Here is an 18,323-nt window from a genome sequence, read left to right on the forward strand (position 1 = left end):
TTTTAGAATATCAATGAAAAGGAGCTTAAAGTTGCATTGTGTAACTTTTGTAGTGGAAGGCTTGTCAGATGCTTTTCTCAATGGAGGTGTTTGTCTGGAATATTTCACAGTATGACATTAAACATTTCTACCTTCATGGAGACCAAACCAGACCAAGTTACAGGTCAGATCTGTGGAGAGGCAATCCTGCTCACAGTCAGAATGCCTGTTTTTGTAGGTATTTTTGAGCTATAAAACACCTGTAATTAAATAAATGTAAGGTAGATCTGTTTAATGTCATACTGTGGAACATTCTAGGCAGAGCAGTTACATATCCATAGAAACAAGCGGGTGACAGACCTCCAACCATAAGCTTACACTGTGCACCTTTACAATAATGAAAACAATAAGCTATTCCCAAAAAAAGACCATAATATAAGAAAATATACTTACGACAACAAATGTTTTTGTTTTGAGCTGGCCAAACAGATTTACTGAAATATAAAACATAAACATAAAAACTCCAGTACAATATATACAAATATAGTAGTTACTTTTCCTGTACAACACTATAGCTTGAGTCATTGACACAACATTCACACTCAACACGTATATTATATTAGGAAATTAAAAAAGGAAATTCCTGTCGTGTCTGTAGCTTGCGCAGATGGACACAGACTGTTCTTATCGGGGAGTCCTGGGTGTGTTTCGGGGCAGGGATCGCCTTTCATCCGCAAAATGCTGATGGCTGGTACACTGCGCTCTTTCTTTCCTCGGGTCTCCCTGTGTCTCCTGTTGGCAGCTTGTCAAACGCTGTTAGTATCACTACACTGTTTACAAAATACCATCACTCAGATCAGCTTACATAAAAAAGTCTGCATCATGGATTAAACAGAGACACGTTTGGCTGAAATTAAGATATTGAATTTACTCTTCAGAACATGTACAGGCTTAGGCACATAGAAAATACAAGATCCTGCATTTTCAAATTCATACTTTGCAGTTTATTCTGGGGGTGTATTTCTATATATTTCTATTGGCAGAATATTCATCAATTACAATGGTGACACAATGCACACATGAGCAATAACAACTAAACAGTGTTTAGATTGCGTGAAAACTCAAGAAAAAATACAAAATGGATTTAAACAACACATTTTCAGGAGTGTGTGTTCATGGTCCTGTTGAAGTGTTTGAATTTCAACAAAAGAGAGACTGAAAACTGAAAAACTATTGGCTAGTGCTTACCAGCTTGTGACTGTAATTTTATGTGTGAGAGACTTGTTTAACAGCACAAATGATCTCACCTGTTGTTCTTCTGTCTAAGTCAGCTCTTTCTGATCAGATTGTGTTAAAACAAAGCTCAGATTGAAGTCAGACAGAGCAGAGTCTCTAGTTAGCATCACACCTCAGGGAAAGTAGATGACATCAGTTGCAAAGTATAAATAGGAGCATTAATATGGTTGTTTCTTTTGGTGATAAAGTGGAAGTGCCCCTCTAAAGATGCAGGATTTATGATAGGACTGCCATGACTTCATCCTGTAAAAGAGCTACGTGCACACAATTCAAATTAACAGTCTTGCTTTCAACGGGAGCTGATAAAATATGAATATTCTATAGCCTTTCCTACACTATAATAAAACACAATGTTTGGATTTGAGTACATTTGGATTTGATAGTCAGCTATAAATAATGTTGGCAATGGCTTTTGAAACTTTTGCTTTTAATCAAAATACTTCAAATTTTAGATATGCAAAGAATGGGGGGTGATGCAAGCCAGGGTTGTGTTAAAGCTGATCCCAGTCCATAGAAATTGACAGGGTGACCGCCAGCACAAAAACCTGCGTTGAATTTGGAGTGGAAGTCCATTACCTTGCTAAATTATAAATAAGTCCTTTCATAGTTTCTGTTTCAAGTAAAAGTTTGAAATGCACTAAGACGATGTGGAAATGTCAATATTTGGACAGTTTTCCACATGGCCTAAAACTGTTACCTTTGTAAATGCCCAAGTGTGAGTGTAATGCCTGGAGTTATGGGGACAGGAAGGAGCTTAGGGTGATCCATGGGTCAAGTTAACACCCAGCTCTATCCCCCTCTCTCCTCCTCTCCCTCTTTCTCCCTCCCTCTCTCTCTCCCCTTCCCTCTCTGCTGATGGAGAAAGGATGAACTGTCTGTTGTGATTTTAGGAGCTGAGGGACTGAATGAACCTGGCTGAAACGTGAGCACTTTAAACACACTGAATATCTATTACAGGATTAACTAAACCAAGCAGAGCCACTGTTTGTGTTAGCAGCCTCACTGAAAGTTTTTGTTTGTACCACAGACTGTATATATAAATATATATCCTTGTACAGTCTATGGTCTGCAGGGTACAGTACAATCAAGTCCATGAAGCTTTTTAAAAATATCTGAAACATAACCACCCACACACTGAGTTAAAATGTTCTAAGGCCACCCAATAAGCTACACATTTTACACATTGCAAGTAAATAGTTCATCTTTATTGTACTTTAATCTTCAAACACACGTTTGCCATGAGAGATGCTGATGAGGTCAAAAAAATAAAAAATAAAAATGTGACTTCCTGTAGTGTAAAATCAGGCACACCAGATGTTTTAGACCTAGATCTATAGACCTATTCATGAGCTCAGCTTCCCGGTTTAGGTGATATTTTTAGGATTTTTCACCATTCAAAATATATATTTTTTTAAATTGCTAATGGCTATGGCAATGGTTGTAATGTTTTATGATTCTGAAAACCCATTGATACATCTATCTTCATACAGGTGAATGTTAAAAATGAATACAGTTTGAAACCCTAGGTTTAGATGTTTGCATTGCAGACATAAATTTGTCAAAATAGTTATGGACCTGCTTGAAAAACATAAAAAGGCAACACTGCCATCTTCTGGTAAAATGTATGCATTGTAAGCAGGTACAAAACAGTATATCCAAATGAGTAAACAGATGCAATAGCTTATATGTGAGTCCTCCTTAAAGCCATTATACAGCTATACAGTTATTATACAGGTCATTATACAGGTATGTAGAGGTATGTAGCACCGATGGAGTCTCAGCCGGTTACTTGTATCAGAAGTTGTCGCTGACTTAGGTCCACAGGGTTCTGGCTGCACGGGTCAGTACTTCTCATCTCTCCTGGAGATACTGGATCAGAATTTTTTCAGAGCTCACAATGTGACGAGGTTTACTGAAGTCCACCGGCTGTACACCTGCACAAGACCACATCTGTACAATCAACATCAACACAAACACACATGTACAATCAACAACAACACAAAAACATGTGTACAATAACACACCTATATAATCAAGCGCACAAACAGACGTGTAAAATCAAGAACATAAACACACCTGTACAACACAGTGCAGCAACATTGGGGACATAGCTGACATAGTAACATAAAGATACATATTTGGATCTCAAGTTAAATGCATAGCCATGCCCATAGTGCACCAGTGCCTAGTAAAGATAGGTTCTCAAAGTGGGGTCTGGGGCCGGGGGGGCGCAAAGGCACTACCCAATGGCTGTCCACATAACAAGCTTTGAAAGAAAATTTTGCTTAAAATTAATATCATAATTTTTTTGTCTAATATATATCTACTTTATATCAGTAGTGTATCAGTACATTTGAGGGAAAAACAGTGCATATTCTTTCAAAATTTGCATGAATTATTATTGGGGGGGCACAAACTTTGGGAACAGCTGTCCTAAGATGAAACCAAGAGACACCCAGGCTTCTTTTGGAGCACACATGCTGTAGGACTGCCATACTCAACCACACACACCACATTCACTCAGGCAGGTTGTTCATGCTCTTCCCATTGTTAAGTTATGTGTATTTCATACAACAGTCTTAATCAAATCAACTGAGGAAGTAGTTTACATAAAATAAACCTTTACCTTTGAGGAGTGTGTGCCAGTCCTGCAGATTCTGTTTCAAGATCTGGCTCTCTCCTTCTGATACAAACCGCCTGCCATCTGTAAACACAAATGTACAAAAACACTGTCATTCTGGCATGCCCTGATATTTTAAAATCTGTATTTGATAAATAATTTTTTTAAAAATTTGCTCACGTTTGCCTTTGAGGTACATCATAGACTGTGGACCCCAGTGGATCTTCATCTGAAAAGAAAACGGTTTGATGGCCATGGTTGAAGAAAATAGTGCTTTAAATAAGAAGTTTATTTACCTTGTGAACACTGTGCACCTCCACAAATAATGAGATGATCACAGTCAATGTCCACACAACTGCAGCTCTCAGCCTCTACCAGAAGAGAACAGACAAAGTCTTTTAGGTAACTTTGAGTATAGTTTCTTCAAATATCTTCTTACATCCTTTACAGCATGATTTAATAGTACATTTTGAAGAATCCAAAATTTCTGCAAGCTTCAACCAGAACATGCCATATAAAAGGTTGCCTGACCAGTCAGGCCCTTCTACATTCTGTTCTTTCTATAATTTTGTCTAAGTGTGTGCTTCTGGCTGACCAGGTAAATATAAAGGCTCCCAAGTCCTGACCTGAACATTTACAAACAAATTTTGGTCTAATATAAAGCTTTATAATAATTTAAGCCTACCCTGAGCCCATTACACCCACAGGAGGAGTGAGTCTTACCATTGTGGCCGTGGGATGAGCAGCCGGTGCCAGTGCAGTGTTATGTGCACAGCCCTGTTCCAGCTGCTTTTATCAGCCACATCTGTAACATGTTCGATCCGCCCTCCCTGCCAGGCCTGGCGGGAATCCTGTTTACTGGAGCCTACAAAACAGCAAAAAAACAGTGCTGTCGTCATGGCCGTGACCCACAGAGGAGAACATCAATAGTATGGAGCTGCCAACCACACCGAAAGGTACTTCCTGTGTCCACTTTGGTTATCAGCCAATTGTTTATGTGGCTTAGCATCCGGACCCAACCACTGTGGGACTGTCCTCACAACAACATATATCCCACATACACCAAAGGAAAACATGGAATAATAGCTTTCAGGTTGATAAAATAAGGAAAAATAAATAACCAAGTTGCCTGCCAAGTGACCTGCTTTAATGATAATAATTAATTAATAATTCATTGAGTGGAAAATAAGCCTATGTATTCTGTTGAAACTTCTAGCAGTGTAAATAAAATGCATTCAAGTTGTTTTAGGCGTTTAATGAATAATGTATTAAAACTGTTACATACTGTTTCTGCAGCTTCACCAAAATAAATAAGTTCTATACATGAAACAAAATGAAGTATCTATGTAAATATTCACAGAAGAATAAAATGTATAACTTCATAAGCTAAACACAATGCTACCTTCTTTGTTAGCCTTATTGTAACCTGCTAGTCCCATCTCTCACTGTGTGGGGACTTTGAACATAGCTTTGACTATTTGTGTGAGACATTGTCCAAACTCGCTGAGGACCACATGCTGTGCCCAGGCCTCACAGCGCTGCTCCTGCTCAGCCTCTCTAGCGCGGGCCAGTAAGTACCCCACCACAGCCTCCATCACTGCGGGGGTAATCACAGACGCTGACCCACTGCCCCTGGACACACAGCACAAGGTTAGTTCCACAGGGCCTTCTAATGACAGCCTTATGAACGCATCAGTGCAGGTGAATGAGTGATGTTAGATTTGTTTTGTTTAAATTGTGTAGATTTATCGAACTGACTTGTAATTTTCACTGTCTGCCAGGTCTGGATCATAGTTTCTGCAACCAACGCATTTACAGCTGTGGGTGCACCGGATATTGGCCTGGGAGATAAAAATCACATAATAATAAATACTAATAAAGATGAAGTTGAAAAGCAGTTGTGAGGTGTCTAAATGTAGTTGTAACCCCCACCTCGTAGCACTCGCAGTAGTTCTTCAGACAGCCAGAGCGCTTACAGTTGCATCCTCTGCTGTGCCAGGCTTTTACATCTCCTGAATTTCCACCGGATATTTTAGGTTTGAAGGCATCTGAGTTACGGGCAAGACAGGACTGCGGAACAAGCATTATCCACATATTTCACCACAGAATCTTGAGTAAACTATACAGCATATATAGCAGTAGTTTATTTGGTTATTTGCAGCACTACAAGGACATAGATTATAACCCCATTTGGAACATGACATGACCAAAAGGGTTTAGGCTTAAGTAAAAAGTACTTACAGTATACTCCCAAACCCTGTTAAACAATGACAATAATGAAGGCAGCAAATGAACAGCAAGTGTGTGTTTACACTTTCACCTAGGATGTACTGAGAAAAAAATATATATAAAAAACAAACTAAATTGAATGCATGGATCATTCCAGAGCTCTAAAGCTTTCACAGAAATAATACATTATACTGTTTTTTTCTATACTTTTGGACTTTTTAAATTCATCATTCAGGATGTTCCATATATTAACAATTCTAAAAAAAAACAGCTTCTTTTTTAAATTCTTGTCTTCATTTTTTAAAATATGCCTGCTCTTCTAAGGTTATGCTGACTCTTTCTTTGCTCAAGAAACTCCCGTTTATACAACACTACAGTGACAGAAGTGCAGAAGTTGTGATCACAGAAGGTTTGAGTTTGATCATACGTCAATCCCAGCAGCCACCGGGGGAGTGTCACCTGTGAGTAAACACAGACTCCTCTGCTGTACGGTCTATAGTGAACCGTTAGAACCTGATCAATGATGCCAGTGAGTAGTTCTATCACAGTCAATACTGTTTGTGCTGGTCCAGACCTCTGTAGACACACACTGGTCACGCTCAGTCCATACACACTGATTTGTGCTCATGTCCACCACAGCGTGTTGAAACTTCAATAATTATGCCATGTTTTATTTGTTGTTAACTATATAGCGTCATTGTTTATATGGCAAAGGAGAAATTAAATTTGTCGACCAGACAAAAGTTTATTTGGTCGAATACGTTTTGCAGCTCATGCAAGCTGCTTCCTCAGTTCTGATTCTCTATAGTACATTTAGTCACTAATACGGTACAAAATAAAAATACATATTCTGATTAGATGTAAGAAAATGTCTTTTTTTAAAATATATAATTAATTTGTAATCTTCTGTAAAGCCAGTATTACTATTTTATTATTTTACTTAAAGAAATGTCTAAGGCCTTGATGTCTTGATGGCAAATCCATTTAATTTAAATAGTATGTATGGTAAAGTGAAATATGTATCTTAACTTGTCAAAAGCACTTTAGATAAAGCATTGCTGTCTTTATGTCACTCCTTAAAGGGCCCATATTACACTATTTTAAGATCCATGATATAATGTTGTTTCCTCATCAAATCCATTCCTGGAGTTGAGAATCATTTGGATAATTTCAGTCCTGAAATTTTTTATCCCAACTAAACACACTGAGAACATTTTGTGTAATATAGGACCATTAAACTGCATACCTTTATAGCTTTTCTTCGCTTGGCTTCATGTTCTGGGTTATTGTGGCAGTTGGTGCAGTTACAACTGTTACACATGGCTCCAGAAGCAAAGCACTCGCAGTATCTGAATGAGAGATTTGTGAGTTAAATATCATTTCAAGCCCACAGAGACAATGTGGTTATACTTACAGTTTGAGGCACCTGGACTTGGTGCAGTGGCATGGTTTATAAGACCTCGAAGCACCAGAGGTTTTGAAGGTCACACAATCATAGAAAGAGGAAGATGTAAAAGCACCACACATATGAAAATTATAACCCAAAAACATATAACCCAAAAGAAAATACAACTATTATAATATTAAGGGTCCCATATGATGCTATCTTCTGATCTGTGTTTGTTGTAATGTTGTTTCCTCATCACAAACTTAACTGGAGTTGGGTTTTGTTTCATTCACACATATTCACACGCATATTTAGCCTGAGTTCTTCTCTCAAAATGACAACACTCCGTTCCACCTTGTGATGTCAAGTGTTAATACATGATACAAGTGCTCCACTGTGTTTTTAAACTCCATACAATATCAATAGAATCATTTGGATAATTTCAGCCCTGGAATGGCCCATCTATACTGAACTAAAGGTAAAATGTAGATGCTAATGAAAAATATTGCTTCATGACATCACAAGGTGGAACAGTTAATGAAAGATTACTCAAACATGTGTGAATGCAACACAACTCCAGACATGTTTTTGAGGAGGTAACAACATTTTAACATAACTTAAAGTTCACAATAGTCAGTTATCTGTAATATAGGACCTTTAGAGTTAAGTAATGGATATCACCATAAAGTAAAGTAAATATAAATCAATGAATTATTGCCTATTTCACAATACCAGAGCAAATTTGTTCAAAAGTAGTTCATAGTAATAAAATCATGGCTTTGTGTTCTCATTGTGGCCAGCAGAGGGAAGTACACTCCAGTAAATGTATGAATATCTAAACTGTGTCTTCACTGTATAGCTGTGTCTAATGTTAACTCTCCTTTCTCAATGTTGTAATCTACAGCATTGTTACTGTTTGCTAAATACTCCTAAATTATTGTCTTGGTCCTTATTTGAGGCAAGGAGTTCTGACTTACTGAGATACAGAAGCTTGACGGTGACTATTAGCTGCTGGCTCACTAGAACCTGAGGGACATGCTACCTGTTGACACACGATTTCCATTCACTGTACTTGTAATACCTTGAATCATACAATTTGATCTACCTGATTATAATCGCTCACAACAAGGAAATCTGTGAAGGAAAAACAGCACTTAATTTAAAGACAAATGTTAATATACTGTATATCTAAACCAAATTACTGACCGCTGCAGTTATTGCTTGCATTTTGTCCAGCATACAGCAATTCAAGATCAGGATCAGCACCACAGTCAAAGGGAAGAGTAGTAACCACTAACAACAAAAAAGTTTTATTCACGTTACCAAAAATCAGCACTAAATGATCATGTCTAACCTTCCTCCTGACAGAAGGAATTGTTTCCAACCATTGGAACAAACACTGGCCCTGGCTCAGAGTTCATGGATAAAATTTGTCCATTTTGATTTCCATTGTACAACATCTGTGGACAAATAAAAGCTATGAATTCTGGATCAAAATATGATGAATAAATGTGACATATATTCTATAGCTACAGGATGTGTAAGTTGGTTGCTGTTTAAAGAGCGTTCCTCAAAGCGTGGATGCTCCATTGTAAAATCCACACAAATATTGTCCTCCGAAGGGCGCGCCTCCCCCTAAAAATACAGTTTATTGTTTATTCACTCCACAGTCAGTGGTGGCAAGCTACTATTGTAGCTACAGCTGCCCTGGGGCAGACTAACAGAAGTGCAGCTGCCAATCTGCGCCATCGGCCCCTCCGACCACCATCAATACTCACGCACTCTCCACTTTCTTACTAGGCAATGTAGGTGAAGTGTTGCGCCTAATATAATACAAGGACACCCTTCCAAGTACTACCTAGGCCCAGCCTTACTTAGCTTCTGAGATCTAATGAGATCAGGCTTTGACAAGCCGGTACGGCCACACTTTAATGTATGTGATGCAAGATACATGGAATTATTTTGTACAGAACTATTTTTCAACAAAGCAAAGGGTGACTAATTTGAGGATTTGGTTATGATTACATTTTTAATTCTATATATCTTACGTCATATATTTGATGTCTTCTGCATGTATACAGTATAAAATGTCGAAAGTATTAAGTATAGAAAATAACACTGAATCACTGAATGAGATGGTGTGTCCAGACGTTTGACTGTTAGTGTATTCAACCAGGGCAAACTTACTGGCATCATGCTGCATAGAATGGGCTCAGTAATAAACCAGGAAGTCGTGCTTGATTGTCCGCTGCCCCCAGCACCAATGATTGAGCTGCAATTAAACGAGACTGTTGTTTATATTCTGCTGCTACTGATGCATAAAAGTCACTGGCATTTGTTACGGGAGACAGCCTTATGCCCCATCATATCATGTCCGCAAAAGCAACTTTACCTGTTGTGAAGGGTAAACTGCTGACACTGTGGATAAATGAGGTAGTCTGGGTAGGGCATCTGATAGTGGAAAGGCTGAGCCGGACACTGATATCTGTAGTGGATCGGAAGAGTTAATAACGACACTAGGATTGAACATTTTGACAGACAGCTGTGCGGGCTTTAAAGTACCCAAGTGGGTCATGATACTGTCCAGACTGGACTGTTGCAGGCAGGTCCTCTGCAGGGGGGGCTGTCCACACAACAGTCTTTAAACAGGCAAGATCACTGACATTGTCTTCCGGCATGTCTCTGTTTTCTGTCTTTTTCTCCTCATATTTGGGATCTTCACTGCAACTGTACATGTCAAAAACAGTATTTGTCCAAGCACCTGTATGTCAGACACAAACGTAAAAAGTGTCTTTATCAATGTTATTTTCAAACATGACGTTGATAAAATAATAAAGCTTAAAACAATTTCTTAAAAAGATCAACTGTTAGCCGTTAACCAAGCTCGGGGTTAGCATGTTTAATACAAAATAAAATATCATAAATTTACTATTTGAATCCAATGAAATACATCAGATTCTATCTTGATTAAGACAAATTAATTAGTTAAAAAACGTCATTTAAAACGGGATAACAACGTAGTTACTTGCAATTTCTCGGCTCCAGTTTGATGTGCGGCTCCTGCTCTGCGGCTCATTGGGCCACAGACACTGACGCTCTATGGACGCTCTGTTGTTAACGGCCTCGTCTTCACTTATCAAACTCGGAGGAAATAAAATCTAGTCTGATATATTTGCTTTTTGAAGCGGTGGGAATAAAAATGTGGAGATAGTCATTCATAAAGGCTGCAGCACATGTAGCAGCCTGCTATATAAAGGATGTAGATATAATAGTTCCAACACAGGGCTCTGAACAGATCCATGCCATGCCCGGCGACCAAGTGCGGCCCTCAGATCATTTTTGTTTGCCCCCTTGGAGGGCCCGCACAAGGCCTACAAATTATAGAAAAAATGCACACTAGACTTACAGAGCTCCCCTTTCTGCATTGGGCCCTTGACCCTGGATAAAGTATTATAAAATAAAACGACCGTCATATGACCGAGCGTTTAATAGGCCTGATAGTTTGCCTATTGTTGTTTGACATTAAAATAAACACGATTTTAAGTCCAAGTGCAATTTCTTTATTTTTTCCATTCATATGTGATAATAGAATTACAACAGTCATAGTCTCTCATAATCAATAAAACATTTTTCAAACATAGGTAGATAAAGTTTTATTAACACAGGTCATCAGGATAGGTGCACACAAAGTAACACTTGGGTAACAGGAGCAGACATCTTCTCACTATGGATTGGCCATTTCATCTGATGTTACTGAGGAAGGCAGGCTGTCCAAGGCTCCCATCTCTACAAGGACAGAAGGGACTTAACTCGTGTTTCATCATTAAAGCAATTTTGTGTGTAGGCCTAGTTGTAGTGCAGCTGTGTGTGTGGTCATGCTATATCATCTTAATCATCATCTTAAACATAATGAGTGGATAAACAAGTCAATAATAATGACACTGACACGACAACATAATGCCAACCTTTGAGTTTGAGGTAGGAAAGGAAGTCAACGATAGCGTGGAGGATGTCTTCATCTGGTATCCTCATAGAACCTGCACAAGAAAACATAAATGCACTATAACCCTTTCAGTTACAGAAGAAAGGTAACTGGATCACTTCAGAAACCTCTCCCATTATGGTCGATAAAAGGACAGACCTGTTCTGAAGTCTTCCTCCTGGCCCATGTCTCTCTTTCCAGCAAGACCAGGCTTGTCTCCTAGAGTCCTGTGCCCATCTATGCCATCTGAACAACAAGTATTGGATGAATGAAAACTTTAACAAGACACATTTTCTGCATCCTCACATATCAGCTGTTGGTTTGAAGAGGTAATTACAGTTCTCAGTCCCTCCTTACTGCGTACTGCATTTTTGTAACGGTTTGGCATTGATATCCAAACTTGAACAGACCACTACAGGGCTTGGCTCACGGAATTGCATTAAAACAAGAAGGCACACATTTTAACAGTGATGCATGCAGACATCAAATGAACTAATGAGACAGAGACAAAGTGAGCGTGAGCTTGGCAAATAAAAAAAACAAACAAAAGAGTATTTCATGGTCCATTTGCAAAGTCAGGAGCTTTTGAATAAAATGAGATGTAACAAACTAACCACGTCTTAGCTGTGCATTGTCACTATGGAAACAAATATATTTCATTGCATAAAATGTAACAATGATATTAATTTTATCAAGTAAACCCCTGTTTTTGTCAGCATTTCTACATACATTACTCTATTTTAGCTCTTACAATTTAGTTTAGCTGTTACAATTTAGTTTTAGAGACATTAAGATCATAAAAAAAAAAAGTTCTGCCTCAGATTATGGCTAGATTATCTAGTTTCCATCTGCATTCCCTGATTAATACTGTCTTACTTTTGTAGAACCTGTCATATGTTTCTGTCCATTCTGTCCAAAGTAAACCAAATTGTACATTTTCTTTTATATAAAATGATATCATAAGTGTAATCAGAAGAGAGAAGTCATCCTATTTAAGACATGATCCATTATTCTTTTTATATCATTCTCTTGACTGGTCTTATCCAGCGGTTAAGTGGTCTGACCCTGGGTCCTCTTTAGATAAAATACTACTGGATCTTACCTCTCAATTGTTTGTAGCTACAACATACCTGGCACTGTCCATTATCACCATGGAAAGGGAGAACAAGTCCTTATATTACTGTACTTACTTAGCTGCAAACAGTGGCAGCTCAAATTAATATAAAAAGAAAACAAAAATGTAATAAATGGGAGAAACCAGAACCACTTAGAGCAACTGTGATTTGTTTTCACTTCTGTGTCCATTTTGTTGCAGGAATCTTAAGTGAGATTTGACTGTTGCGATAGTATATTTATTCCATATTGTATTAGTTATGAAGTCCTCTATCCCTGCCTGACACAAAGATGCATGATTCTGGAGGCATGTTTAGCGACAGAAGCAGCTAACTGAGGTGAGGACAGTGAGGCAGAACAATTCCTGGCCGGACCAAGGCCCTGCAGTGGCCGTCTGTTTCTATCTTACATTGAGTGACCAGCTCTTCTCTGCCTCTGGCACTGGGAGAATCCTTTATCTGAATTAGGTGATCAATACGACCTGAAACACAGGATGAGGCAGGAGCAACCTTTACCTGGGCTTTACACACACTCACACAAAGGGAACATTTCCTGACTCCATGTCCACGGCCTATTCACAGCTAACTGTCCGCTCTCTATTTGTATGCTCTACACTGTGGCAAAGAAGGCCATTCCTCAAATTACACTAAATTAGCCTGCATAGTGGATACAGAATTCTGATTTCTAAAAGAGCAGGTCATCATCTCAGGACACATAGTCAGGTCACAAAGAAGCAACACACATAATGTGACCACATGCTATTAAGATTCAGCATCTTAGGGTTATTAGGGCTCAATGAGAGAAAATTAGTTGTACAATTATCACAGCTTGTATTATTCAGAAGTCCCCTCTCCCTGAAACATATAAAACCTTTTCAAACTAACTTAATTTGGTATAAAGGTTTTAAATTCTGCTTTATCAGCCATTGCACAGGCAGTTTTCTAAGTGGTCAGTTGCTGAAGATGGAATATACGATTCATACAACTCTTACCAGTTTAAACTGCTTCTTGAATGAGAATTGTCAGGTTAGATCTGCAATCAGTTCCATTTTGATATTTCTATTATTTAAATAAACAAGCAAAAATAGGAAAAGAAGTTAATGTAATACTAAAGTGCAAATGGATTGTCATAGAGCAGTCTAAAGATGTTAAGATTTTTGGACCTCTCCAAACTAAGAAGTGCCTAACTGTCCACACTCTTCTACAACAGAGCAGACATGATTATAGAGGGAAAAGGACATAATGCCCAATCCTGTATAAAATATAACTGTCCAGTATTTTATAGGTCCACCATGTCTTCAGAGCTGTAGCACGGTGTTTCATGTAAAGTGTGCAGTCAGTACTTACGGGGCCCCAACAGGTAACCAGCACTGTTCAGAGTCCAGCCACGCTTCTCTTTCGCCTATAGGACAGGCACAGTTAATACATTAGGTTTGTTTAATGTTGTTCAAGGACTACAAGAGTGTGAAAGACTCTATTCTTATTCTATTAAGGCAAGAAAAAACAAACTATGATATGGTATCTGGTAACAATAATTTTCATCTGTTAAAAACATAACAGTAGTTTGATGTGTTTGCTGATCTGCACATTTCTTTATATGTTTTTTGTTTTTGTCCTTGTTGTGGTCAGTAATTCAACATTAACACATTAGTAAATATCAGTTTCCAACAAGATATACAACTTTATGATCAGGCTTCTAAGTTGGTCTTACCGCTATCACCAGGCCGATGGTCTCTGAGAGGGTAGCACAGAAGATGAGTGACACACAGAACAAGCCAAAGCACTTCTGCATCTACAAAACAGAACAAACATAAGTTGAGTTACATACGGCTAGAAAACATATACAGAGATAGAAATATCTTGTATGGCAGCATACAGAGGCACTCACCTTTATGAGGACTAGGTCTTCTCTGTGCTCTGGGGTCTGGAGTGGCTTGTGCAGATGAGATTTGTTGGTGTAGGAGACCCCAGTGTCTTTTATAGAGATGATGGGCATATCCAGAGCCGGCCGGCGTCAGCAGCCCCTCCCAACTCACAGGAGGGGCACAGGAGGGGCAGGTCACGAACACTCAGCACAAAGACTCTCAACAACATCACTTCATGTCATCACTGCCGTTTCTCTTTGTCCTCAGCGGCGCCACACTGTAGAGTATCAAAAAACTGTTCCTCTGCCCTAATGTGATCTGGGGACTCAAAATGGTTCATTTCATATATGCAGAACAGACCCTGGCTATGCTACACGTAACAAGGTCTTTAAGTCAGGAACAAAGGTAGTGGACAAATTTCCCTACGGAACAATAAAATATACCTTAACCTTTTTTTTCCACATAAGGCAATTTCATTAAGTTTGTGCCAAACTGAGTCAAATGAGATACTTTTTATAATTATCAAAATAATTTGATTCATCAATAATAATTTCACTAAAATGTATCTCTAATCATGAATTTCTCCAGCCAATTACTTGGTAGCTGCTTAAGGACATGAGGTCATCACCTCAGACAGGCCATTAGATCAGATTAGATTAGACTGAATTAGAGTTTACCTTGGACAAATTTTGGAGATGGTTTTAATTGGCTGTGACTGAAAAATGTAATGGAGTCATTGCAATTACAGAGCAAACCATAAAATAAAACACCCTAAAAAGCACCTGTAGGTACAAAATGGCTTTCACATCACCTCAAATGAAAATATGCACAAGCTCCTCAATATCAAAACAGGAAAGGCACAATTTTAAGTTGGGATTCAATTATTTGTTTCAGCAGTTGAAGACATTGTCGTGTTAAGCAAAAGCTTGTATGTATTGTTTGTATGTTGCACTTCGATACAGAGACACAAACAGGGTAACCAAGAGTTACATGGGCCACAGACACCTGACCTGTGAGTGTAAACTATAGCAGTTACATTATAGGGCTGTAGTCCTTTAGTAATTTAGTTGATATATTGGTTGATAGTGTCTTAGTCAACCAAAATTTGTACAGTATTAGTCGACTAATCATTTTATTTAGATATATGTATTTATATGGGACAATAGCAAAATGGAGAAGATAGTGAGTAATTTAGCTCAAGATTTTAGTATTTTTTGGTATTCATGTAAAAAGGCAGATTGAACTGGCTTTATATAAATACACTGATATACAATATTTCTTTTTGCAAGAACTCCTTTGCCGTTATAGTGCTGTGAGTGCAGTTAGGGTCAGATACATAGAGATACATAATAGTTTTGAGAGGTTTTGTCACGTCCTATTTCAGTCTACAAACTGATCAGCAGGACATGAATTTAGTCAACCAGGAATTTCTTTAGTGGACTACAGCCCTACTACATTGTTGTTTCTAAAGATAATTCAAACTCAACTCATGAGGTTCTACAAATTCTGTAATTCCATTAGAATATTAATTGTCCCTTTACTACGTTCATTTGGCATCACAGCCTTGAGTAAAGTAATTTGGTTGAATATTACTCTAATTTAGAAAATGGTTATTAGTGTCTTTAGAACAGTAAGTGTAACCAAAGGGCAAATCTTTTCTGTAATAAAAAAGTGTGACATCAATTCCATGCCCTGATCTCTACTTCGTGGTGAGAGCACACGCAGCGCTCCTGTTCTGACCTGTGCGAGGTTTCCTGGCAGTGGACCTGGTACTGACACAATTACCCAAACAGCCCTAATGGAGGCACCATCATAGTACAGGGCAACAGCTGGATGTCTGACAAAAATAACATAATAAAAATAATTAACTTTTAGAATTGGAATGAAAACCTTTTAATATTGTCTTTGACACTTTTTAGTAATTTGTACTTCAGAACTACAGTCATCAGTTTACTGTTATTGCTAATGGTTGTTCTTCGCCAGACAAAAGACAGTTGGAGAAGATACAGTATTTTGTTAAATAATTTGTAAAATATATAAATACTAATTAAGAAAAAGCCACAGTTTACCCTTAGTTTAACGATATATACAGGACCAGTCAAATGTTTGCACACACTTTTGCACTTATGTCTCTTCTTTATTTCTATGATTATTTACATTGTAGATTCTCAGAAACTGCATCAAACTGTGAATGAAAACAAATGGTATCTAACAAACAAAAAATAAACTCAAAATAACTCAAAAAATGTTTTAGAATTTTAAAAGTGATCCTTTGCTTCACACTTTTGGCATTTCTTGACCCTGACATGACACACCTGTGAAGTGCCAAGGGTTTTTTGTTGTCAACAAAGCAAAGGTGAATACTGTGAGGATTTGAATTAGATTAGATATTTATTTTTGCTTAATTACATATTCCTATATATCTTGCATCATAAATTTGATGTTTACTGTGCATATTTAAAACAGAGAAAGTAGTACACATAAAGAAAAAAAAAACAATGAAAATGAATGTGCTTCCAAACTTTTGACCCGTAGTTATACATATTATTAAGTTTAGTTGCTTCTATCTGCATTGTATTACAACATTATATCTTTGCTCACTTCTCTAATGGCAGGACAATGAAGTTTAAATAAAGTTTGTTTGTCCAGCATACAAACACATTAAAATTATAAAAAAAGTATGTTTGTATAGCGGTTTTTTGTTAGGAGAGGAGACGTATGGTGGGATTGACGGACCACAGGACCGTTGGAGGCCATCTTCCTGCTCTGGTTTGCCTCATTGTCCTGTCAGTACAGACCACAGCATGCCTTTAAATCCAGTTACAAAGACAGATATAAATAGTTTGCAGCACTATAAACTGCTTACAACAACTAAATTTATTTCTTCTTGGCCTTACACTGTGGGTGAGAGGTTTATCTTCCTCAAGATTTACTCAAGGCATGCTGGAAGAAAGCAATCTATCATACTCTGATCAGTGGCAGATGCCCAGTTCTAAGAAATTAGGTACACTTCCGATAATACATGTGTATGTACATTTTTGGTTGGTTTAATAGTAGTAGAAGTAGTAGCAGAAGCAGCAAAGGCCATTTATCTGCTTGTTTTTTATTTAACCACGGCTGTCTAAATTGAGAATTAATTTTTAAAATAGTCTGGTCCCATGTATTTCTAGAAAAACACTGGCATTGGAGTTTCATTGTAACAGTTTTATTGCCGAGTACTACACACGTTCTCTTTAATTAAAGCTTCTATATTGCACAAAATTGATTCTTCCGAGGTTTAAGCCATGTTAAAATCATCAAAAACACACCTAGAGTTGTGTTTCATTTCATTCATACATGTTTGTGTAATTCTTTATTATTAGTCTGTCTGCATTGCCAAAATGCTCTGTTCCACCTTGTGAAGTCATGTAGTTGTAGTTTTTTAAGTAAGCAGCTCCCCTTTACCTTTTGTTACATTGAGATGGGAAATTCCAGGCCTGTAATTATTCAAATTATTCTTGTGAAGGTGTACAGCCTTTAAAACTCAGTGGAGCACTTCCTCATGATATGGCATCACTGGGTGGAAAAGAATGTTTTCTGTTTGAGAAAAGAACTCAGCCTAAATTTACAGGATTTGTGCGATAAATATGTGTGAATGAAACAAAACAGGGTAAGTTTTTGATAAGGAAACTACATTATAAGATAGATCAGAAAATAGTGTGATATGGGCCTTATAAGTAACGTGCTAGATTATTGACGATCCACAACACCATGAGCAAACAAAATTTAAATTAAAATTTAAAATTTTGTTCTACTTCATTCTGCTATGGGACTATATTTATAAAATCAAACTTTCTCCGATTAATAAAGTTTT

At 37.8% G+C, this 18,323-nt stretch overlaps 3 protein-coding genes across 3 annotated transcripts; all 3 read right to left on the reverse strand.

Moving 5' to 3' along the window:
- Positions 1–3,042: 3,042 nt before the first annotated feature.
- On the reverse strand, positions 3,043–4,707 carry LOC129409545 (spexin prohormone 2-like). Its single transcript, XM_055155946.1, has 5 exons — positions 4,619–4,707; positions 4,192–4,266; positions 4,076–4,124; positions 3,902–3,979; positions 3,043–3,209 (listed from the first exon to the last, which is right to left on the reverse strand). The coding sequence occupies exons 1-5, from the start codon at positions 4,619–4,621 to the stop codon at positions 3,127–3,129; spliced, it is 288 nt and encodes a 95-aa protein (XP_055011921.1). The 5' UTR covers positions 4,622–4,707; the 3' UTR covers positions 3,043–3,126.
- Positions 4,708–5,337: 630 nt separating this feature from the next.
- LOC129409519 (protein lin-54 homolog) lies at positions 5,338–10,246 on the reverse strand. The gene is made up of 12 exons (XM_055155881.1): positions 10,074–10,246; positions 9,904–9,996; positions 9,699–9,783; positions 9,045–9,146; positions 8,866–8,971; positions 8,718–8,804; positions 8,617–8,645; positions 8,489–8,553; positions 7,371–7,473; positions 5,828–5,965; positions 5,654–5,736; positions 5,338–5,527 (listed from the first exon to the last, which is right to left on the reverse strand). Exons 1-12 carry the CDS (start codon positions 10,244–10,246, stop codon positions 5,338–5,340), a joined length of 1,254 nt encoding a protein of 417 aa, XP_055011856.1.
- Positions 10,247–11,173: 927 nt separating this feature from the next.
- On the reverse strand, positions 11,174–14,397 carry gal (galanin/GMAP prepropeptide). Its single transcript, XM_020935333.2, has 6 exons — positions 14,317–14,397; positions 13,953–14,007; positions 13,016–13,087; positions 11,653–11,739; positions 11,477–11,548; positions 11,174–11,297 (listed from the first exon to the last, which is right to left on the reverse strand). The coding sequence occupies exons 1-6, from the start codon at positions 14,395–14,397 to the stop codon at positions 11,236–11,238; spliced, it is 429 nt and encodes a 142-aa protein (XP_020790992.1). The 3' UTR covers positions 11,174–11,235.
- Positions 14,398–18,323: the final 3,926 nt, after the last annotated feature.

The sequence above is a fragment of the Boleophthalmus pectinirostris genome, unplaced genomic scaffold (genome assembly GCF_026225935.1).
Source record: "Boleophthalmus pectinirostris isolate CB_2022bp ecotype Guang Dong unplaced genomic scaffold, ASM2622593v1 HiC_scaffold_2, whole genome shotgun sequence".
NCBI classification, from domain to species: Eukaryota; Metazoa; Chordata; class Actinopteri; order Gobiiformes; family Gobiidae; genus Boleophthalmus; species Boleophthalmus pectinirostris.